The 13802-nt window shown below is 48.6% G+C and overlaps 1 protein-coding gene across 1 annotated transcript in view; it reads right to left on the reverse strand.

The window, feature by feature from the left end:
- LOC121278126 (polypeptide N-acetylgalactosaminyltransferase 14-like) overlaps window positions 1-13365 on the reverse strand; it is a 32758-nt gene extending 19393 nt beyond the window's left edge. Inside the window, exons 1-4 of the mRNA XM_041188217.1 lie at window positions 13272-13365; window positions 5533-5598; window positions 4328-4449; window positions 1085-1172 (exon numbers count right to left, since the gene is read on the reverse strand). Coding sequence (XP_041044151.1) covers window positions 1085-1172; window positions 4328-4449; window positions 5533-5598; window positions 13272-13365 — 370 coding nt within the window. The remainder of the gene's footprint in view (window positions 1-1084; window positions 1173-4327; window positions 4450-5532; window positions 5599-13271) is intronic.
- Window positions 13366-13802: the final 437 nt, after the last annotated feature.

Here is a 13802-nt window from a genome sequence, read left to right on the forward strand (position 1 = left end):
TCACATGCAATATAAATTGTTGTTTTCCCTCTTAAAATGGTATTCTTGCATGTGTCCTGATGAGTGCAAGATGAAAAGCTTTGACCTGTCTCTTTTTTCAGCGATACTCAAGTTCTGCTCTACCAAACGAATATTTTTCCTGCCAAAGTGAACAACTTTACATTTTCCCAAATTGTACTCCATCTGCCAAATTTTTGCCAGCTCACTTAACCTATGTTCCGTTGCAAACTCATTATATGCTCCTCACACCTTACTTTCCTACTCAACTTTATATCATCTGCAAATTTGGCTACAACACAGTCAGTCCCTTCATCCAATAATTCAGGTATAATTATAAACCTTATTTTTTAGATTGTAAATAGTTGAGGCCCCAGCACTGATCCCTGTAAGCACTCCACTAGTTACAGTTTGCCAACCTGAAAAATGATTCATTTATCCTGACTCTGATTCCTGTTGGTTGGCTGGTTATCACCCATCTCCATCCATTTCTCAGTCCCTCTCTGCTGCAGTGCTTATCCCTGCTTTTATCACTTCCATTATTCCAATGCCTTCTCTCTGCACTTCTTTCCTGCACCCTCAATAACCCTCGACTTGACTAAAATGTCCCGCATCCCACAGAAAGACCTGTTCCTCCATCACCTCTATGCTCAGTGACCTGAAACCAAACCAATTTAAATTCCTTGGAATCATCTGTAAATTCCTTCACAACTTCACCTCACCATTACCTCTGTTCCTTCCTCCAGTTTTATCTCTCCACCCCGAACACCTTCCAGCTCCCAGAGTCTGACCTTCGTACATAGTTGTGGACCTCCAGCTCCTCCTCAGCATTGCTAGCAGACCTTTAAGTGCTTCAGCCTTTCTCACTAATACATCCTCCTAAGCCAGCCTGCCTGTTGGGGACCTTCTCAAACTCTATTGCTCCAACTGGATTTCAATCATCTTTATCTGTTCCTCCTAAACTCCCCTGGGCTGGCTTGGGGTCCATTTCAATGGCAATCTCCATTTCCGAATCACCTTGTGTGATTTACTTCAGGATAAAGATACAGTAGAGATACATTTTCCGGTTGCTGACTCTCCGTCCTACCTCCCCTCAGGTCCGATGAGGCTGCCACGTAAGCGAAGGTGTCCATGTTGATGATGTCAATGACAGGACTGAGCACACGGGTTGGGTCCTGACACAGAGAATGCACAGTAACTAAACATGACAGAAGCATGATCAGACAGGAACATTACAAGCTGGGCCATGAGCCACCTTTACATAATGTGTGACTCTGACTCTACTTTCACAGTGTCTGGCTGTACCTCTCCCTCTACTCTGACCGTGATGGGACGTATCACAAGACCATAAGCAATGAGAGCCAAGGTAGGCTGTTCATCCCATCGAGCCTGCTCCACCATTCAATACGACCAGGGCTGACCTTGGACTTCAGCTCCATTTTCCCGCCCGCTCCACATATCCCTTGATTCCCTTAGACAGCAAAAATCTGTCTATCCCAGCATTAAATGTATTCAATGATGGAACATCCACAACAATCTGGGGCAAAGAATTCTGGGCAAAGGTTCAAAACCCTCAAAATGAGGAAATTTCTCCTCACCACAGTCCTAATTGATGGACCCCCTTATCCTGAGGCTGTGCCCCCCATGTTCTAGATTCTCCAGCCTGGGGAAACAACCTCTCAGTGTCTACCCTGTCAAGCCCCTTCAGAACCTTGCATGTTTCTAATGAGGTTATTTCTCATTTTTCTAAACTTCAGAGAGTTTAGGCCAAATTCACTCAGCCTCAAGGGCAACCCTCTCATCCCAGGAACCGATCTAACCTTAACCATGCAGACTGAAACTGTGCCCAGTACTCCAGGTGTGGTCCCACTAAAGCCCTGTACAACTGTAGCAAGACTTCTTTATTCCTGTACACCAATCCCCTTGAAATTAAGCCCGACACGCCATTGGCCTTCCTAATTGCTTGATGTAGCAGCATATTGTTTTTATGTTCCTTGAACAAGCACACCCAAGTGTCTGAATAACAACATTTAAAAGATTCAAGCCTTTCAAAAATATCCTGCTTTTTTATTCTACCGACCAGAGTGAATAATCTCACACTTCCCCACATCATACTCCAGTTATCATCATGTTTCCCGCTCAATTAACCTGTCCCTATCTCTATGCAGCCTCTGTGTCCTCCTCACAGTTTACCTTCCCACCTAGCTTTGTACCATCAACAAATGTAGCTGCTTTACTCTCAAGCCTCTTTAGCTTAATCATTGATATAGCTGCAAATAGTTGAGGCCCCAGTACAGATCCTTGTGGTTCTCCACTAGTTATAGCTTGCCAACTTGAAAATGTTCCCTTCAACCCTTCTCTCAGCTTCCTTTCCGTTAACTAATCCTCCGTCCATATTACGCTGGAATCCATGATCACTGATCTGGTGTGACTCCTTGTTAAAAACCTTTTGAAAATCCAGGTAAACTACATCTACTGGTTCTCCTTTATTCACCTTACTAGTTACATCCTCAAAAATCTCTAAATATTTGTGAAACACAATTCCCCTTTTCCCTTTTGACAGGAACAGTACAGTAAATATCACAACCTTCACTCTGACAGTGACAGGATCGATTACACCCTTTACTCTGACGGAGACAGGATCGATCACTAACTTTACTTTGAGGGAGACGGGGTCGATCACTACCATTACTCTGACTGAGACAGGATCGATCACTCTCTTTACTCTGACAGAGACAGGATCGATCACTTACTTTACTCTGATGGAGACAGGATCTATCACTCCCTTTACTCTGACAGAGACAGGGTCGATCACTCCCTTTACTCTGATGGAGACAGGATCGATCACTACCTTTACTCTGAGGGAGACAGGATCGATCACTCCCTTTACTCCGACGGAGACAGGATTGATCACTCCTTTTACTCTGACGGAGACAGGATTGATCGCTCCCTTTACTTTGACAGAGACAGGATCGATCACTAACTTTACTCTGACAGAGACAGGATTGATCACTCCCTTTACTCTTACGGAGACAGGATCTATCACTCCCTTTACTCTGATAGTGACAGGATCGATCACTAACTTTACTCTGACAGTGACAGGATCGATCACTCCCTTTACTCTGACGGAGACAGGATCGATCACTCCCTTTACTCTGACGGAGACAGGATCGGTCACTCCCTTTACTCTGACAGTGACAGAATCGATCACTCCCTTTACTCTGACAGAGACAGGATCGATCACTCCCTTTACTCTGACACTGACAGGATCGATCACTCCCTTTATTCTGACAGAGACAGGATCGATCACTCCCTTTACTCTGACGGAGACAGGATCGATCACTCCCTTTACTCTGACAGTGACAGGATCGATCACTCCCTTTACTCTGACGGATACAGATCGATCACTAACTTTGCTCTGACAGAGACAGGATCGATCACTAACTTTACTCTGATGGAGACAGAGTCGATCACTCCCTTCACTCTGACAGTGACAGGATCGATCACTAACTTTACTCTGACAGTGACAGGATCGATCACTCCCTTTACTCTGACAGAGACAGGATCGATCACTAACTTTACTCTGACGGAGACAGATCGATCACTCCCTTTACTCTGATGGAGACAGGATCGATCACTAACTTTACTCTGACGGAGACAGATCGATCACTCCCTTTACTCTGACGGAGACAGGATCGATCACTCCCTTTACTCTGACAGAGACAGGATCGATCACTCCCTTTACTCTGACGGAGACAGGATCGGTCACTCCCTTTACTCTGACAGTGACAGGATCGATCACTCCCTTTACTCTGACAGAGACAGGATCGAATACTCCCTTTACTCTGACGGAGACAGGATCGATCACTAACTTTACTCTGACGGAGACAGGATCGATCACTCCCTTTACTCTGACAGAGACAGGATCGATCACTCCCTTTACTCTGACGGAGACAGAATCGATCACTAACTTTACTCTGACGGAGACAGGATCGATCACTCCCTTTACTCTGACAGTGACAGGATCGATCACTCCCTTTACTCTGACGGATACAGATCGATCACTAACTTTGCTCTGACAGAGACAGGATCGATCACTCCCTTTACTCTGACAGAGACAGGATCGATCACTCCCTTTACTCTGATGGAGACAGGATCGATCACTCCCTTTACTCTGACAGAGACAGGATCGATCACTAACTTTACTCTGACGGAGACAGGATCGATCACTCCCTTTACTCTGACGGAGACAGATCGATCACTCCCTTTACTCTGACGGAGACAGGGTCTATCGCTAACTTTACTCTGATGGTGGTAGGATATATCTCACCTCTTTAGTTCTCTGTAGAAGGGGAGGCAGCCAATCTTTGTTGACCTCGCAGTGACTGTCCAGGAAGGTCAGTACTCCAGCTTCAGCCGCTTCTGCACCTCGGACCCGGGACCTGATCAGACCTGATCAGAAGCAGAACATCATTGCTAGGAGGCTGGAAACTAGGTTGCACAATTTCAGTCCTTCCAATGCCAAGACAGGTATAGTTTAACTCAGTCTTTCGTCATAGGTCTGGCTATGACACACTCACCACCATCCCCCCCACCTCACCAGGGGGCTTCAGACACCCGCTAATGCCCAACCAACTTCCTCTCAAATCTGCTCGTTCCTTTGGCCCCTCCTCTTTCTTGGAGTACGCTCCTCCATCCCTCCAATCTGTGCCTTTTTATGCCACAGAGGGAAGTAACGCCATGTGCCACAATGGCAAACCCCAAAAGCTGGTCAGCCCTCTCACTCGCTCTTTATGAGATCTTGCTGTGCACAGATTGACTGCTGTCAGATTGTTTCACAAGAAACCAGCTGGCTGTAAAGCCCTTTGGGTTGTCACGTGGTTAGTTTAAATGCGTTCCCTTCTTTCTGGCACAGAGACTGGGAAAGTCCCACCTTCCAGCCCCATTCTCTGTCAAGATGGCTGAGCTGGACCTCGGCAGCACAGCAGGAGCACTAACTGGCCTCAGTACCATGGATCAAGGGCAGGCGGTCACTGGGATTCGCTCCCCCACCATCCATGCCACTCCCACTCCCGACCCCACCACGACCAACTGCTGGAAGGTACCTACCCGTGGCTGCTGAGTGGTGAGAGGTGAAGTGCTCCATAGTCAAATAGCTGGGCAACAATTGCACATGAAGAGTACCTGCTCAGTACGAGGTCCCTGAACACCTGTGGAACTACCTCTAGTTTTGGGTTAGCATCTTCAGGAGAGGAGTGAGGAGAGTAGATGTTTGAATGGGGGTCTTTGGTCTCTCAGGATGGGGTGTCCGCATGACCCTGCCCCTCCCTTTCCCCCAATCCCACCCCTCTTGAAACTACCCCTTTAAGTAAAGGTGCTGCCCATATTGACAAGACCAGCCTGTGTCACTGATGAGTCTGTGAAACAAAAGGCAAAATACTGTGGATGCTGGGACTGTGAAATAACGGTTGAAAATGCTGGAAAGCACTCAGCTTGTGAAACAACCAAACAATTGACTGCTACCTCCCATCTCACCTTCTCGCTGCTTGTTCCTCAAACATTTCACCTTTGGCAGTCTGGTCAGCAACTGGCAGTCATCAGCTGTGGGTAAAGAATGGCACACTTTCAGGGTTTGTCCATGTTTGACCATGGACCTACAATCAGAGCTCAAGAGTTCACATTCCAGCCCACTGGCAAGTTACGCAATTGAATTTAAGAAAACCTTGAAACCTGTGGGTTAGCACCAGGTAAAACCGAGAAAGTGAATCTAACATCCCCTACTGGCTCGAGTCAAAAAGAAAGACTTGCATTTACGTAGCGCCTTTCACACCTAGAGCCCGACTTCAACCATATCAATGTGGCTGCGCCTGGACTGTCTCAGCTGCAGAGGAATGGTCATTTTATACAGGTTTCCCGAATGCGTGGCCACTTCCCTCACCCACCCTGACCCCCACCCCGCACGTACTTGTGCGCTACCATCAACCCTTGGCCCCATCCCCCAAATTCCCCTCAACCGCAGGGCAGCCCATACCACCCCCCCCCACACCCTCAAAATGCACCTTAACCTTGAAGTCCAACAGGCGACCCTGGTGAAAGCTGCACAACGTTACTGTGTACTCACCTCCGAGTTCCCCTCCAAGCGCAGCCGCCAAGTGCACACATTTCATGTGCTGTTGTGAAACATGTTGGCGTGATCCAGTGGTGGTGGGAGGGGAGGGGGGCTGATTCTGGCGGGCTGGCTTTATTACAATATGCTGATGTATTCCAACGAGGTTCCCGACATCCGATGGTGGGAAACGTGGCCCACCATCAGCAGGCGGAGTGGACGGTCGCAAACTGGTTTCACGACGTTGTGAAAACAATTCTCACCAGATTGTCCGCTCAGGCCACCGAACACACCCGACGCCAGCAAGCATGGAAAATCCCGGCCCTAGGTTCCACTGTCATTTGTTTGATGAGGTGCTTCCTGTCCTCAGAATTAACCCCTTCAAGTCCTGGTGTTATTCTGGTGAATCTGTGTTGTACCCAATCGAAGGCCAATATGTTCTTCCTAAGGTGCGTTGCCCAGAACTGAACACAATACTCTGGGTGGAGTCTAACCAGAGATCTGTACAATTGAAGCAGCACTTCCTCCTTTTTATATTCCAGCCCTCTTGTGATAAAGGGCAACACTGATAATGCCTTTTGAATTGATTTTTGAACCAGATATATTCTAACCCTTAAAGATAGCGATTTGGCCCAGCAATCCTCTCAGTTGTGAAAATGACTGGGAGAAGGTTAACGACTGTTGTACCAGGGTCACTTGGGATGGTAAGAAATTCAAGGTTACCCACATCCTGTGAACAACTATGTAATAAAACAACTCTTGCCAAGTTCTGGTCTGGACATCCAATGTCCCAGAGTCTACAGGAATTCCTAATGTCCCAGAGTCTACGGGAATTCCTAATGTCCCAGAGTCTACGGGAATTACTAATGTCCCAGAGTCTACGGGAATTCTCAAAATCTCAGAGTCTATGGGAATTCTCAATGTCTCAGAGTCTACGGGAATTCCTAACGTCCCAGAGTCTACGGGAATTCTCAATGTCCCAGAGTCTACGGGAATTCCTAATGTCCCAGAGTCTACGGGAATTCTCAATGTCCCAGAGTCTACGGGAATTCCTAATGTCCCAGAGACTATGGGAATTCTCAATGTCCCAGAGTCTACGGGAATTCTCAAAATCTCAGAGACTATGGGAATTCTCAATGTCTCAGAGTCTACGGGAATTCCCAGTGTCCTAGTGACTATGGGAATTTTCAACGTCCCAGAGACTATGAGAATTCCCAATGTCCCAGAGTCTATGGGGATACCCAATCTCCCAGAATCTATGGGTATTCCCAATGTCCCAGAGACTATGAGAATTCCCAATGTATCACAGAACCTTTACAGTGCAGAAGGAGGCCATTTGGCCCATTGGGTCTGCACTGAGTCTCTGAAAGAGCATTCCACCTAGTCCCACTCCCCTGTCTTATCCCTGTAACCTTGCACATTCTCGCTTTGCAGGTAGCAATCCAATTCCATTCTGAATTCCTCAATCGAACCTGCCTCCACCACATTTTCAGGAATTTCATTCCAGACTCCAACCACCCTCTGGGTGAAAAAAAACTCTTCCTCACATCACATTTATTCCTGCCAATTATTTTGAATCTGTGCCCTCTAGATCCTGATGTTCTCTTGAGTGGGAACAGTTTCTCACTATTTACCCTGTCCATACCCCTCAGGATCTTGAATTCCTCTATCAAGTCTCCTCTCAGCCTTCTTTTCTCCAAGGAAAACAGTCCCAACCTCCCCAATCTATCCTCATAGCTACAGTTCTTTAACCCTGGAATCATTCTTGTGAATCTCCTCTGTACTCTCTCCAATGTTTTCACATCCTTCCTCAAGTATGGTGCCCTGAACTGGATGCACTTCTCCAACTGAGGCCTAACTAGTGCCTTATATAAGTTCAACATGACCTTTTTACTCTTGTACTCAATGCCCCTATTAATAAAGCCTAGGATACTATATGCTTTATTAAATGTTCTCTCAACATTTCCTGCCATCTTCGATGACCTATGTACATAAACACCAAGGCCCCTCTGTTCCTGCGCCTCCTTTAGAGGCTCTCCCTTTATTTTGTACTGTCTCACCAATGGCGGAATTTTCCCAAATTTGCACTAAGTGCGGTAGCGGGTGGGTAAAATGGCGTGCTGCCCGCCGACAGCCATGGCGGGTTTTCACACCGTATCACCCCAAGCCTGCCTCAGCATTCCCGGGAAACAAGCCACTTCCATGGCAGGCGGGTTCCTCATTCACTCGCCTGCCCTCACTCCGTCACCACATCACGCCGGGCGCCATGTTTAAAGGCCAGCCACAGGCACAGCGCTCAGGGCTTCCAGCTCACCACTGCTGCCCGGGAGACATGGCCCTCGAAGGCAAGGGGACTGCAGCCCTGTGGTTTAATGACGGGTCCCTCGAACGACTGCTGGATGCTGTGGGGGCCCGCCGGAATGTCCTGAACCCCAGTTCTGGCCACAGGATGGGCAGCAACGTGACCAAGCTGGTTTGGGAGGTGGTGGCGTGGTGGTCAGTGCCAATGCCCTGCAAAAGAGGACAGCCACCCAATGCAGCAAGAGGATAAATGATCTCCTCCATTCCACCAGAGTAAGTCACTCCTCATCACTCTCAACTCACACACTCACAAACCCATCACACATCCACAGGGCCCTCACTCACTGCCAGTTCAAGGGACATCACCATTCACTCACCGTCATTGTCCTCATCCCGTCCATGGCACCACTCACCATCTGCACAGGCCAGTCATACTTATCATCTGGCCAGACAGGCATCCTGCTTACACTCTCTCCATCTCTATTCATGCAGGACAAGCTGGCGCACAACAACAGGGAGAGGTCACAGACCGGTGGAGAAATGCCTGAAATCAAGGTCCTCATGGGCTTTGAAATCAGAGCCATCCAGCTGGCCAGTGAGGATCTGGACCGTTCCTGTGCTGCCGGTGAGTTGGTGCTGCTCTACCAAGTGAGGATACATCAGTGCAACATCCATCAGACAACAATGCTGTGAGTGATGGGTCCTCTTTCACAGGCCACTGCCGTGCACTAATTATCTCCCCTTGCTTCCACAGGCACATCTGTCAAACTGCCGAGTCCATCCAGGGCCTCCAATCAAGCTCTGAAGAAACCTCTGAAGAGGAATCTGGAGGCACCCTCCCTGAAGTCCCCTCACAGCACTCACCCATACCCTCCACCAGCGCAGAGACACACACCTCGGTGGGTCCTAACTTTAGAGTAGCCTCGGGATCACAATCTGTTGAGCACACCACACTTTCTGATCCAAGGCAGGCGGAGGCAGGGACTTCCCAGGTCTCCGGCACTCGGAGGGCTGCTGGAGGCCGGAACGTTGCTGAGTCTGAGTCAGATGACCAGCCTCTGGACTTGGTCATGTCACAGTTGCTGGAGCCGCACAGTCAGGCTCGGGAACATCAGGAAGGGATGTCCGCTGCACTCCTCAGATTGCAAGGCACGATGGAGGAGACCATCCGCCTTCAGGCCTAAATAGCCAAGTGGTTATGGTACTGGGTTTGTAACCCCAAGATCAAGAGTTCAAATCTCACAATGGCAAACTATGAAACAATGTAACTTCATCTGAAACAGATGGAAATGGGTTTGTACTCGAAAGAGTTACAAGAATACCCTGTTCTTTCCCCAGAGTTCAGGCTGAGGTGATAGCGCCGACATGCCAACACATCAAGGTCAACACTGGTAGGATGGTAGCCGCCATGGAGACCTTGCTCCAGGACATCACTCCTGCACTTCTGTGCGGGCTTAACTCCATCACTGACACCATATTGGTCTCCAACAGTGTGTATGAGAAAGAGGTGCTGGGCAGCTCGATCTCACCCCAGCTACCCCTTCCCCTCAAGGAGTCAGCCAGCATCCCTCGGGCACCCATAGGGAGGACGATCAACAGGTGCACACTCTGGGGCCATCCATCTAGGTGACTCCGAGATTGTCCGGCCCATCCGAATCCCCTCTTCCTGTGACCTCAGCAGCTCCAGCTCTACAGGCCGAGGAGGGTGCCACTGCCACACAGCAGGACTCCGAAAGCAGGCCGGGGCCCTCCAGGTCTCGGCCCTCCAGAGGACGCCCGCCGAAGTCATCACAGACAGGGCGTCGCAGTCAGCAGGCTGTCTCCACCTCCACTGTGGATGCCCGGAGAGCACCAAGACGTAAGATAAAGGCAGGTGTCTCAGCCCAGGGCCTCTTCCCTCTGCTCTGTGCAGCCCTCAGGCCAAAGTGATGGTCCAGCCTCTCACTCCCTGGACACATTCCTGATGCCTGTACCTCGGTGGTGCTGGTCATTGCTGCCAGAATGTAGTGGGCAGGCACCACAGAGTTCTCTCATTCTCTCTGTGTGCTCTCAGCACCTTTAAGGTGGGGCTGGCCCCCAACTCTTCTTCATCTGTGACCAGTGACGCTGATCCTGAAGGGCTCAGGTGCTGAAGGTGGACAAAGGATCAGATGCATCTGAAGTTTCAGGGCTGTGTCTCTATGATATGACCCTGATCACAGAGCATAAGCGAGCTGCCCTCGGCCAGACAGGAATCAGACATTGTCAGAGGCTACGTGAAGATCTATGGGGTGTCCTCACTGCATGTCATCATCATCCTCCTGCGATCGAGCGACTGTTAGGGCCTCCACTGCGTCTCTGTGACAGGAGCATTCTCACAGAGGGTATTCAAGCTGCTATAAGCCAGGCTGGAGTCAAACCTTCATAGATACAATGTGAGGATCTATGGTGTCTCCTCACTGCATGTTGTCATCATCATCCTCCACAAATCTAGCAGCTATGAGGGCCTCCCGAGTGTGTCTGCCTCGTCTGGCCAGTGCGAGGGCCTCATCACCGTCACCATCACCTCTGAGGACCTGCTCAGCCTCATCCCTGTTGGCGTCCCCCTCATCAGAGGAGACCTCCAGCTCCTCCATCTCCTCCTTGTGCAGCTCCTCTCCCTGTTGCAGCGCCAGGTTGTAAAGGATGCAGCAGACGATGACGATGTGTGACATCCTATGGGGACTGTATTGCAGGGCTCCACCAGACCAGTCCAGGCTCTGGAACCTCATCTTCAACATCCCGATGGTTTGCTCCACCAAGTTACGAGCTGCTGCATGAGCCTCATTATAGCGTCGCTCTGCTGCAGTCTGAAGCCACCACACGGGTGTCATCAGCCACGGCCTCTGTGGGAAGCCCTTGTCCCTGAGGAACCAACCCTGCAGCCTCTGTGGATCCTGGAAGACTGCAGTGATCTGTGACCGACTGAGGATGTAGGAGTTGTGGACAGTCCCTGGAAACTATGCGCACACCTGCAGGATGTGTTTCTGGTGGTCGCACACCAGCTGCACATTCAGCGAATGGAAGCCCTTGCGGATGATGTAGTTGACCGTGTGTTATGATGGCGATCTGAGCGCCACCTGAGTGCATTCGATCACACACTGCACCTGTGGGAAACCTGAGATCTGGGCGAATTCAATCCCAATGTCTGAGAATCTATGAGTATTCCCAATGTACCAGAGTCCATGGGAATTCTCAATGTCCCAGAGACTATCAGTATTCCCAATGTCCCAGTGACTATGGGAATTCCCAAAGTCTCAAAGTCTATGGGAATTCCAAATGTCCCAGAATCTATGGGAATTCCCAATGTCCCAAAGCCTACTGGAATTCCTGACATCTCTGAATCTATGGGCAATCCCAATGTCCCAGAGTTGATGGGAATTCTGAATGTCACAGAGACCATGGGAATTCCCAATCTCTCAGAGTCTATGGATATTCCCAATACCCCTGAATCTTGGGAATTCCCAACATCCTGGAGTCTGAGAATTTTCATGTCCCAGAGTCCCTGGTAATTCTCAACATCCGGGAGTCTATGGGAATTACCAATGTCCTAGAGTCTATGGGAATTCTGAATCTCCCAGAGTCTATGGTAATTTTCAGTGTCCCAGAGACTATGGCCATTCCCAATGTCCCACAGTCCATAGTAACTCTCAACATCTGGGAGTCCATGGGAATTCCCAATGTCCCAGAGTCAATGGGAATTTCCAATGTTCCAATGACTATGGGTATTTCAAATGTCCCAGTGACTATAGGCATTCCCAATGTCTCAGAATCTATGAGAATTCTCAATGTCCCAGAGTCTATGGGAATTCCCAAAGTCCCTGGGACATTGTGAATTGACTGGACATAGTCTGCAACTGCATTGTTCTGGCTAGTTGGTAATTCCCATAGACTCCAGAATTGTTGCGAATTCCCATAAAGTCAAGGATGTTGAGGATTCCCATAAACTCTGAAATATTGAGAACTTCCAGAGATTCTGGGACTTTGGGAACCACTGTTGATGCCAAGATGTTGGGATTGCTCATACACTCTGGGACTTTGGGAATACCCATAGACTCTAGGGCATTGGAAATTAACATAGATCTGGGACATTGGGAATTACCGTAACCTCTGGGATATTGGGAAATCCCAGAGCCTCAGGGACATTGGGAATATCCATAGACTCTGGAAGATTGGGTAACACGACAGGTTCTGAGACATTGGGAATTCCCAATGTCCCAGAGTCTATGGGAATTCCCAATGTCACAGAGTCTATGGGAATTCCCAAAATCTTGGCGTCTACAGAGGTTCCCAAAGTCCCAGAGTCTATGGGAGTTCTCAATGTCTCAGAGTCATTGGGAATCCTCAACATCCTCGACTTTATGGGAATTCTCAATAATCCTGGAGTCTATAGGAATTACCAACCTGCTGGAACAATGCAGTTGTAGGCTCTGTCCAGTCAATGGCACTGTGGAGTAAGTTTCTGAAGTCTGTCTGACAACTCTGTCTCCGCCTTCTATCCTCTACAAAATGTTACAATCGCTAACTGATCAACTGATCAATACCACAGCTTTCATATAACACTTTATAACAGTGTTGATTAGTCGGTAAAACCATTACTAAAAGAATAGATAGAAAGCTAAACATTACCATCACAGAATGAGGCCATTCAGCCCATTGTACCAGTGCAAGTGTTAATTCTTCAACTGGGCTCTATCACTCTTCCCTTTCCCCATATACTTCATTTTCATATATTTAATCCAATTCCCTTTTAAATGATGTACAGCCTTCACGACAATGAGATGTGAACTTCTTCTGTCACCCAGAGTATTTAAAGGAAAGGTCAGTCTGGAAGTTATCCAATACATACGGTCCTCACTGAAGTCATCGACTAGAATGATTTCATGGACGAGGTAGGCAGGACTCCGATTCAGCACACTGTCAAGGAAACAAGATGGAAGCATTTCAATTAGTCAGTAATGACTTCCTGTGGTATGTGGAATGTTATATCCTAGCACAGGAGAAAATCTAAGTCAAAAAATTCACCTGACTCATTTGATTATGGGTTTTGTAACGAGTCTATTGATTACAACCAGCCTGCTGATTACAACCAATTACAACCAATGGCAGCCAGCTTACCAATCACAACCAATGGCAGCCAGCTTACCAACCACAACCAATGGCAGCCAGCTTACCAATCACAACCAATGGCAGCCAGCTTACCAATCACAACCAATGGCAGCCAGCTTACCAATCACAACCAATGGCAGCCAGCTTACCAACCACAACCAATGGCAGCCAGCTTACCAACCACAACCAATGGCAGCCAGCTTACCAATCACAACCAATGGCAGCCAGCTTACCAATCACAACCAATGGCAGCCAGCTTACCAACCACAAC

Source organism: Carcharodon carcharias, chromosome 5 (assembly GCF_017639515.1).
Source record: "Carcharodon carcharias isolate sCarCar2 chromosome 5, sCarCar2.pri, whole genome shotgun sequence".
In the NCBI taxonomy this organism is placed as follows: Eukaryota; Metazoa; Chordata; class Chondrichthyes; order Lamniformes; family Lamnidae; genus Carcharodon; species Carcharodon carcharias.